General features: G+C 31.5%; 1 protein-coding gene across 14 annotated transcripts in view; it reads right to left on the bottom strand.

Annotated features, from left to right (window-relative positions):
* Nucleotides 1-837: 837 nt before the first annotated feature.
* YTHDC2 (YTH N6-methyladenosine RNA binding protein C2) overlaps nt 838-11,555 on the bottom strand; it is an 81,278-nt gene continuing 70,560 nt past the window's right edge. For 6 of the 14 annotated variants that reach the window (XM_016953639.4, XM_063810578.1, XM_016953640.4 and 3 more), the window contains 3 exons: nt 4,866-5,069; nt 3,930-4,112; nt 838-2,304 (listed from right to left, as the gene is read on the bottom strand). In XM_016953639.4, the coding sequence (XP_016809128.1) occupies nt 2,197-2,304; nt 3,930-4,112; nt 4,866-5,069 (495 nt within the window). In that variant the 3' untranslated portion in view covers nt 838-2,196. Of the gene's footprint in view, nt 2,815-3,929; nt 4,113-4,865; nt 5,070-11,555 lie in introns of all 14 variants that reach the window. The other 8 variants (XM_517881.8, XM_063810583.1, XM_063810581.1 and 5 more) reach the window with 5 other exon arrangements.

Below are 11,555 nucleotides of genomic sequence, written 5' to 3'. Positions count from 1 at the left end.
GCGAGACCTTGTCTCTTTAAAAAAAAAAAAAAAAAAATTTAGCCAGGCATGGTATGGTGGCATGTCCCAGCTACTTGGGAGGCTGAGGTGGGAGGATTGGTTGAGCCCAGGAGACCGAGGCTGTAGTGAGCTGTGATCTCACCACAGCACTACAGCCTGGGTGACAGAGCGAGACCTTGCCTTTAAAAAAAAAAAAAAAAGACAACAAACTGCTTCCAGAGAATTAGTGAAAGCAAATATTAAAATTCTCTGGGAGATGAAAGGACTGATGGAAGCCAAGTATCTAAGATACTACTACCATTTTCTACAAAGAAATGTCTGGGTAAAACAGCAGCTGCTCCACCTTTTCTGAATGGATGGCTTCATTAGCTGAAAGAAAGGAAACATTAGCTGACAGAAAAGAACTAAATTGTTCAGAAAAAGTAGTGTTAGCTACCAAGATATTGTACTATTAAAAAAAAAGATATTATACTATAACTAACTTTCTCCTGGATGTTTAGACAAGAACTTTGTGAATAAAGTTAGAAAAATACTAACATTTAAGTACAAGGTACTATTCATAATATTTAGAAATGTTTTAATATAGTTTAAGTTTCCTATTTTTGTATATTTTATTAATATTTAAAATATTTTATACTAAACAAATGAGATTTTTGCCATCTCCTATTGAAATAAGGCAATTTACAGGGAAGGGAGTTTCAATACAAACCATCACCTTCTATATCAATTTAGTATTCTTCAAGGTGTTTGAAATTCATTATTATCTCAGGGGATATTGTTGATCATTGTTAACTTAGTCTTATTATAAAGTATAAGAAATAAGATCTGAAAAACTTAATAGAATTTCATTTTAATAAGTATATTTAAAGTTTATCGCTTCCAAAAAACAGCATTTTAATTACATTCAAGTTGTATTCATTTTAAATACCAACAAACCCATCATTTACATATAGAGCTAGATATTACAAAACAGATGGAAATTAAAACAAGTTTTTTTTTAAGTCCTTCCAAATTTAGAACATTGTGAACTATTAAGTACATACCTAAAAAATGTACACATTATCAGGGAAACACAAGTTGCTCTAATAGGAAAAGAGCCATAATACACATACAGTGGAATATAATTCAAATAGGTTCAATTTACAGGTATGTCTTAAAGTACAAGAAAATCCCAAAGCTAATAACTAGAACTATAGGCAAAATCATAGCTGACTTTCTAAACTAATGCACCACTATATAATGCTTTCCCAGAGAAAGTAGAAGGTTCTCAAGATTTTATGTTGACCCATGATTTTTCAGGTGTTCTCAAATATAAAACCAGAGTTTTCTTTTTGTCTTTAATTTACACTCATGTTCGCTTGTTTGCTTTTATAAGAATAACTAAAATGTATCATGAGAAGTGCCATCAAACCTGTCTATTTAGAGCTCAGTAACCAAGACATTTCTTTCATTTTTCCCTGTTGCTCTATTTTCCCTTCAAAAAGTCTCTAAGGAAATTTTATAAACAGTGGTGGTAAAAAGATAATTCTGAGATGGCAAAGAAATATGAGACTTGGCACAAGCACGGGTTTACAAAAAAAAAATTATCCCCCATTTATTAAACCATATATGCGAAAAAGGAAAATCATATCTGAAAACAGAAGCCAGTGAAAACATACTGAAAAAAAATGGAAGGCGGCACTTAGAATTGTGGCGCTTGCAGGCTTTAGTTTGGAAGACGCACAGCAAGCAAGCTACCAGTTGAGAATTTTTAAAAACTTGTATGAACTTGTTTAAATTTTGAACTTGTTCCAATCAAGTTGTAGCCAAAACAAAAAGGTCATAATTACTGTGCTCATATAAGAGATGTGACGAGGGAAGGAGGGAGGGAGAAATGCAGGAAAGGAGTGGGGAGAGGAGGAAGGGAGGAAGAGAGGGAGGAAAGAGTAAGGTACACATCAGGTTAAAAGGGGCAGAATTAGGAATAAAACTAAGCACTTAATCTAATCTGATCAGGAAGAAACTTTGCCCTTTATTCAGATTTTATTGCATTTCATAATCACAGAAAAAGAACATCCAACTTTATTCTTAAACGTGTCTCAAGTTAAAAATGGCAGAATGAATAGCCCTTAGTTAGCACATACTATTTTTAAAAGGGACATTTGTAGAATTTCATTGGTTTTTTGTTGTTGTCCTTGTTGTTTTCCCCACTTCTTTTCATAGGTGTTGATGTATTTGTTTTCTAATGATAATCTTAAGAGTTGACTCTTCTAAAATGGTGCTCAGATGTTCTGATATATTCAGGCCTTTCTTAAACAACTTACTCTGCATTAAAAAGTCATCAATAAGAACTGTAATTCAGTGTTTTTAAAAATGAAATGTTTAACTTCAAATTAAGTTTGTTTAAAATAAACTGCTATTGTGCCAAATAATGAAACTACTATTTTATTCATTACAAACATCATATAATCATTCTCTATGATCACTATAAAAATTTAAATGCTTCCTTTCTCCTGTATATGAAGATGGTAGTTCTAAAGCAACACTCTAAAAGTGTTAAAAAGCCCATTCGTAACACACACCCCACCTCAGTTTTTGAAAGTCAGTGCATTCAGTGGTTATAAATAGGCATGATGTTCTTCCACAGCTAAGAGTTCTAGAAGAAAGGGGAAAAAAAAAGATAAATAATCTGAAAGGTTCCTAATGATCACAAATACTGCCAATACTCAAAGTCAAGATGGTATAACCTGAGTGTCAATCAGTTGTGTTTTTTTCTCCCAAGGGAAGACGTTCCCATAACTGGAGTAACTGTTCACCAACCTGAGGTTCTAGTTCCTAGATAAATCAGAAGTCAAAATAAACATAAAAAGAACTGGAGTGAAAATTTTTAATGACCAAAACCTACACTGATAAAAATGTAAGAAAATCACTTTAAATTTCATTTTCCTACCAGCGTATGCTAAAATCATATGGTATGAATTGTTCTAATTCTTTGCTTTAAGGTTTATGGAGTTGACTTCCAGATTTAAGATTACAGTTAATCTGCAAAATCTCTCAACTTTTGTGACAAAATGGCAACAGATTCCCATGGAGTCCTGGAACTGTTTCTACCTAAAAATAATGGATTTTGTTTTTCATAGAGATTCAGCAAAAGCACTCAGCTGGAACTTCCAAAGGTTTACTGTGAAACCTAGCATATTCGATTTTGGGTTTTTTCCAAGGAACTCTCTTAAGCAACTATATCTTCTTATCTTGAAAATTATTAAAATATTTTTTCTTCTAAGAATTATTTCTAGCTAACATATTTCTTCAAAATCATTATTATAGAATAAAAATGAAATTATTCTCACACAATTGAAAAGAATCCCACTTCATAGTACTCCTGTGGAATGATACCTATGATAAGCACTTAAGAAGAACCCAAACACTTTTTACATGGTGATTTGAAACGAGTCATACTGGTTCAGATAAATTATTAGCTGTGTGACCTTAGGCAAAACTAACCTTTGAGTCTATTTTCTCCTATATAAAATTGGACTAATACTTTAATCATAAGAAATAAATTATATCTTCTAAAGCAGCTAGCATAGTATTTGGTCAATATACATTAATTTCCATCATCTTAACTAGCTTAAAATGCATGTAAGTAGCATCATGAAGACAAAGCAAAACATAATAGAAATAAACAAGCCACTAGAATATAAAAAGGTTATTTACTTTACATAATTAAAGCCAAAGAGAAGTTAAATACTATTGTCATCTTGAGACTCTGACTGCAAGGAGCAATCAGACACATTTACAAGTAGGTTTTTACTATCTTTTTACAAACCTGAACCCCTGTTTCCCATGTGCATATGGAATATAAAATTTGTACTCTTACATTTTCTCCTCAATTAAAGCACTGGATAACAGAAACAAAAGTAAAAAAAAAAAAAAATGCCATTGTATACCTGCCCATCCCTGCTTATCTGCACTTTCTTGTTGTCATTCCATGGATTGAGTAAATGGTGTGCAAATTGAAAGGGAAGGCTTTCTTTTCGTATCCACTCCACCTTAAATACTCCTCCTAGTCCAGCAGAGCCCCAGTCCTGACTCTTTTCCCTTCCAATCTCAGAAGACATCCTAGAAAATCCCTGTAGGTAAAATGGGAGGAAGGAATAGAGGTGAGGAGGAGATTAGCATGTCTAAATTTAATTTATCTGAGAAGGCTGAGTTTTTAAAATTTTAAGATTAAGATATAATATTGAAATAACAGATACCTAACAAAAACAAAAAATAAGCTACTAAATTTTTCATTAAAAGCTCTCTTAGCAAATTTTAGAAAAAAACAGTTCTAGCCTCCTAACAATTTCAAATATCAATAATGATTTCTAAATAAAATAGCAAAGTACATATTTTTATTCCATGATAAATGGATACAAGCTAACCTCTAAGCTTTCATTTCCAAAAATTATAATAAACATCAAATAATAAATGTATTATTTTATAAATTCAGGTATACATTAAGTCAAGATGGGTGATGGGTTAACAAACATACTTAGTTTACTGATTGTCAATACTAACACTTCCTTGGCCTATTTAAATAAATATTTTACCAAAAGGTCAAGCTTCTCATTACTTTGAATCCACTTGAGAATTAGTAAATCTAAAGTTGTCTTCAGAAGGAAACATAGTTTACCTGGAAAGACTCTGGTAAGACAAGGCAAAAACAAAGAGGATTCCAGTTCTATCATCCTCTAAAGAGATGCAATATATCCCTTATTCTCAATCAAGCAAAAGGCATTCTTGCATTCTGATGCAATGAAAAGCCAGTTGTTTTTCCAAAAATCTCTATGATTTAACCTACAGCCAGAACAACCCCATTTTACTGATTCAGGGTGGCTCACCTGGAAATGTCCAGATCCTTGAACAGAAAATACCAAGTAAACTGTGCTGCTTTCCCAAAAGGCTCGATTTAGCTTCCGTTCATTACTAGGAGTTGTAGACCAGATACCCTTCTGTTGAGAAATTTCAAGGTTTCTCAAATTGCTACTCTTCATTATGAAGTATCGAACAGGCATGTTTGGTCTTGGCGAAGGAGATTTTGAGCCCTATAAAAGAAAACATAAGTTCTTGAAAGGTAATCTGACCTTTCAAAACCAAGAGGCTCCATTAAATAACATCTTCATAAACATATAAGCCAAAATATTTTATCATATATTCAACAAATGCAAATAGCTCTATCATGTCTGAAACCTACACAAGAATTAACCAAAATAAAGTTAGCCAAAAACAAGTACTCATTTTCAGAGCATTCAAAATCCCTTATCAACAAAGGCTCCTGGAGTACCAACTTTGGTTTATACCTCAAATATACTTTCAGAAATTGTTTTAATAAACTTTCAAAATCAGAAAACAAAACAAATACTTCTCCAGCTTACTGCCTGGAGGCAGTTTTCAGAGGACAAAGAAAAACAGAGTCCAGTGGTCTCATTAAGTTGTGCAGAAAGAAACTGGAGTTCAGAGACCGAAGTGGCTACTGTGCACGGCAATGTACTATCTTAGACAGAAAGGAGCTGCACATAAAGAGAGCTCCAAAGGAAACACAGAGGGGTTCCCACAAGTTTTTGGCTAAGTGCTGACCTGAACATGAGTGAGAAAAAAGATAAATAACCCAAGGCTAGGGAAAGATCCAAAGGAAAACAAGTAGACCAAACAATTTCTAGAGCTCACTCATGGCTGGGAATATTTCATGTTATCTTCAGCCAGAACAGATAGAACCTGTAATATATATGGTACTGGCCCACAGAAGGGCCATACCTTAGTATTGGAACTAAATTAATAACAGAATAAAGACTGCTCTGGCCCATTCCTAACATTACTTAAAAGCAAACTTCAAAAGGATTCAACTGATTGCAACTAAACTGTGAATCACAACAAAGTCTAACGCTATTGAAAGGAATATACAAAAACCTAGCTGCCCAACAAAATTATAAGAAACACAAAGAATATACAAAGGTTGTTATTTACATAATCAAGGCTGAAGAGAAGTTAAATACTGTTGTCATCTTGAGACTCTGATTGTAATGAGCAATCAGACACATTTACAAGTAGATTTTTACTAGCTCTTTACAAATCTGAACCCGTTTCTCATGTGCATATGGAATATAAAATTTGTATTTGCATTTTCTCCACAGACAAAGCACTGGATAACAAGAAGACAAAACAGAAACAAAAGTAAAAGAAAAAAATGCCAAAAGTAATAAACAGAAACAGTCTCAGAGATGACAGAGTTGATGTAATTAGGAGACAAGAATGTTAAAGCATCTGTTATAAATACATTCATTATGTCCAAGAAGGTAGAGGAAAACTTGAACATAATGAGAGGAGAAATGGAAGATATTATTAACTTTTTTTAGGGGGACAGGGTATCACTCTGTCATACAGGCTGGAATGCAGTGGCACAATCACAGCTCACTATAAAATCAAATTCCTGGGTTCATGTGATCCTCCTGCCTCAGCCTCCCCAGTAGCTAGGAATACAGGTGGCCCATCACCATGCCCAACTAATTTTTTTATTCTTTTGTAGAGATGATAGGGTCTTCCTATGTTGCCCAGGTTGTTCTCAAACTCCTGGCCTCAAGCTATCATCCCAACCTGGCCTCCTAAACCACTGGGATTACAGACATAAACCACGCCCGGCCAGAAGATATATATACATATATATATATTTTTTTTTTTTTTTTAAAAGACTTGAACTTCTAGAGATGAAAATACAGCCTTTAAAAACACATTAGAAGGAAAGAACAGCAGATTAGACACTAAATAAAAACATCAGTGAACGTACAGACAAAACAGTAGAACTATCTGAAATGAAGACAGAAAAATGACTGAAAAAAATGAAGACAACATCGGTGACCTGTGGAACCATATGAGATGGTCTTACATCTGTGTATCCAGAGTCCCAGAAAGGAGGTTCTTCAGGCAGAAGTAAATAATACAAAATGGACATTCATATTAACATAAAAGAATAATGAGCACAAGATTAGTAATAATAAATGTAAAAATATATTTTTCTGACTTTGAAATCTTCATAAAGGTAACTGACTATGTAAAGTAAAAACAATACATTATAGCATTTATATAAAAACAAAATGTATGAAAACAATATAACATAAAGGAGTAAAGTGTAAAATAAAAGAACACTGTTGGCCAGGCATGGTGGCTCACGCCTGCAGTCCCAGCACTTTGGGAGGCAGAGGTGAGCAGATCACTTGAGATCAGGAGTTCGAGACCAGCCTGGCCAACATGGTGAAACCCTGTCTCTACTAAAAAATACAAAAACTTAGCCAGGCATGGTGGCACATGCCTGTAATCCCAGCTACTCAGGAGGCTGAGGAAGGAAAATGGCGTGAACCCAGGAGGCGGAGCTTGTAGTGAGCCGAGATCGCGCCACTGCACTCCAGCCTGGGTGGCAGAGTGAGACTCTGTCTCAAAAAATATAAATAAATAAATAAATAAATAAATGGCTTCATAAGTGAATTCTATCAAATATTCAAGGAAGAAATAATATCAATTCTACACATCTCTTCTAAAACACTGAAGTGGGACAAACACTTCCCAACTAATCTTATGAGGCCGGCATTACTCTGACATCAAAACCATACAAAGATACATAAGAAAAAAGAACTACAGAATAATACCCCTCATGAACAAAGATCCCTCATTTAACAAAATTATATCCAGCAATATATAAAAATAACACCATGACCAAGTGGGGTATAAACATAAGAAAATCAAGCAATGAAATTCACCAAACTAACAGACAAAAAATGCTTTCCCCCTAAGATCAAGGGAAAGATATGTGGCTCTCAACACTGAACAATATTTTGCTGGAGGCTCTGGCCAGAGAGATAAGGTAAAAAAGAAATAAACAGCAATCAGATTGAAAAGGAAAAGAGTAAAATTATCTTTATTATCAGAAGGCATAAAAAGCTAATAGAATTAATAAATGAAGTAAGGTCATAGGATTCAGGGCAGATATACAAATATCAAATGTATTTGTATATACTAACAATGAATACCTGCAATTAAAATTCTAAAGAACAGTATCAAAAACATTAAATACTTAGGGAGAAATTTAACAAAAAATTGTAATACTTGTACTCTGAAATTTATAAAACATTGTTGAGAGAAATTAAAGACTATCCAAATAATGAACAGATATACTATGCTTATGGATTAGAAGACTAAGAAGTGTTAATTGTTGATTTTCTTTAAATTGATCTATAGATTCAATGCAATTCCACTCAAAATACCAAAAAATTTTTCTGCAGAAACTGATGAGCTGACTTTAAAGTTTATATGAAAGTACAAAGGACCTGGAACAGCCAAAATAATATTGAAGAAGATAAACAAAGTTGAAGGACAAATGATTGAAGGATTAACTGATTTCAAGACTTACTATAAAGCTACTAAAATAATGTCAGTGTACCACTGGCAAATATATATATAATAATATGTCATAAATATTAATTATATTAATATATAAATATACTATATATTATGCAATATGTACAATATATTAATATATAAATACATAATATATATAATATATAAATACATAATATATATTTATATATTAATATATAAATACATAATATATATTTATATATTAATATATAAATACATAATATATATTTATATATTAATATATAAATACATAATATATATTTATATATTAATATATAAACACATAATATATATTTATATATTAATATATAAACACATTATATTTATATATTACATATAAACACATAATATATATTTATATTACATATAAACACATAATATATATTTATATTACATATAAACACATAATATATATTTATATTACATATAAACACATAATATATATTTATACATTACATATAAACACATAATATATATTTATACATTACATATAAACACATAATATATATTTATACATTACATATAAACACATAATATATATTTATACATTACATATAAACACATAATATATATTTATACATTACATATAAACACATAATATATATTTATACATTACATATAAACACATAATATATATTTATCTATTACATATAAACACATAATATATATTTATCTATTACATATAAACACATAATATATATTTATCTATTACATATAAATACATAATATATATTTATCTATTACATATAAATACATAATATATATTTATCTATTACATATAAATACATAATATATATTTATCTATTACATATAAATACATAATATATATTTATCTATTATATATAAATACATAATATATATTTATCTATTATATATAAATACATAATATATATTTATCTATTATATATATATATATAGAGAGAGAGAGAGATATTAATGAAACTGAAGAGTCCAATAAGTAGACCACATATTTATGGCCAGTTGATTTTTGACAAAGGTGTCAATGTAACTCAATGGAAAAAAACAAATGGTTTTAACAAACGGTACTGGAACAATTGTATAAGCAAAAGCCAACGAGTAATTCTTGACTCACCCATACTATAAACGAAAATTAACTTAAAATAAATCATATATCTAAAATGTAAGATTGCCAACTATAAAACTTCTAAAAACACAGGAGAAAATTATGATCTTGGGTTTGGTACACAAAATTTCTTAGTACACAAAAAAATACTAATCATAATAGAAAAAGCTGATGAAATGGACTCCATCGAAATTAAAAACATTTGCTCTTCAAAAGGCACTGTTAAGGAAATGGAAAGACAAGCCACATATTGTTAGAAAAAATATGCAAAACATATAATAATTAAGCCTTGTACCCAGAATATACAGAAAACTCTTACAACTCAGTGAAAGATGACAAATCACCAAAAACCAACAACAAAAAGTGAACTAAGATTTGAACAGACATTTCACAAAGATGATACACTGGCTAATAAGCACATGAAAAGATGCTCAACATCATTAGCAACTGGGAAAATACAAATTAAAACTATAATGGCCTATTACCACATACCCAACTGGAATGGCTAAAATTACAAAAGCTAAAATGCCAAATATTGTCAAGAATATGGAGCAAATGGAACTCTTAAGATTGTTAAAGGAAATGCAAAATAGTGCTGTCATTTTGGAAAACAGTTGGACAGTTTCTTGTAAAGCTAAATATACATTTATCAAACAACTCAAACAATACTAATCCTAGGGATTTGCCAAATAATAGAAAACATATTTAGACACAAAGATTTTACTTGAATGTTAGTACCAGTTAGTACAATGTTAGCAACTTTATTCATAATAGCCAAAAAGTGCAAACAACCCAAATGTCCATCAACTGATGAATGGAAAAACCAACCATAGTCTATCTAGAAATGGAATACTACTCAGTAATAAGATAAACTAATAATATACTCAACAATATGGATAGATTGTTGATACACTGAATCTTATGTATGTAGCATTTTGTGTCTGGCTTATTTCACTTAATAGAATTTCAAAAGGATTCTATTAAGTGAAATAAGCCAGACACAAAACGTTACATATATATGATTCCATTTACAGGAAATTCTAGAAAAGGCAAAACTCAAGGGACAAAGAGCAGAACAGTGGGTTACCAGGGAGTAGGGGTGATGGAAATGTGTAGATGATTGTGGTATAGTTACATGATTGTATACATTTGCCAAAATTCATTAAATTATACAGTTTAAACTGGTGAATTTTATTGTAAGTTACACCTTAATAAAGGTGTATAAATAAACCAAAAAACTTCAAAACCTAAGAATGCAAATCTACAAAAACATTTATTTTCCTCTTATTTAACAAAGAGTATTTCAACAGGCACATTCGCCAAAATACAATATGCAGCTAAATAACCCCTAATCAAATACTTAGCTACTAAAACAGTAAAGTCATCACATCATGAACATTTGCAATTATTCTTATTACAAGTTTTTTTAAAGATAGTTTTCAATTTCTTATCAACATCTCCTACCTTCCTAACCCTATCCCATCTTGTTTTTTTAATATAACCACTGTAGAAACCAATTAACAATAGAAAGAAACCACTGTTTTCGATTCTGAAATTATAAACCAAAGTTAAATTAATCTTTGTTATTTATTTTAGCAAAAAAGTTTCTAAAGGGCTGGGCATGGTGGCTCACACCTGTAATCCCTGCCACTCGGAGGCTGAGATGGGAAGATCACTTGAGCCCAGGAGTTTGAGGCCAACCTAGGCAACAAAGGGAGATCCCCATCTATAAAAAAAGAATGTTTCTTTAATCAGCTGGGCATGGTGGCATGCACCTGTGGTCCCAGCTACTCAAAAGCTGAAGTGTGAAGATCACTTGAGCCCAGGAGTTCAAGGCTGCAGTAGATATGATTGTACCACAGCACTCCAGCCTGGGTAAAAGAGTGGGACCCCACCTCAAAAAAAAAAAAAAAAAAAGGATTCGAAAGAAATAGGAAAGAAATAATAAACAGCCTACCTACATGCCAGTAGTGAATGATCTATAGTTTTAAAGCATTCTAAAATACCCCAAGATGGTAATAACTAGAAATATTTGGCATGC

Source organism: Pan troglodytes, chromosome 4, assembly GCF_028858775.2.
Source record: "Pan troglodytes isolate AG18354 chromosome 4, NHGRI_mPanTro3-v2.0_pri, whole genome shotgun sequence".
In the NCBI taxonomy this organism is placed as follows: Eukaryota; Metazoa; Chordata; class Mammalia; order Primates; family Hominidae; genus Pan; species Pan troglodytes.
This window is presented reverse-complemented; position numbering and strand designations above follow the sequence as displayed.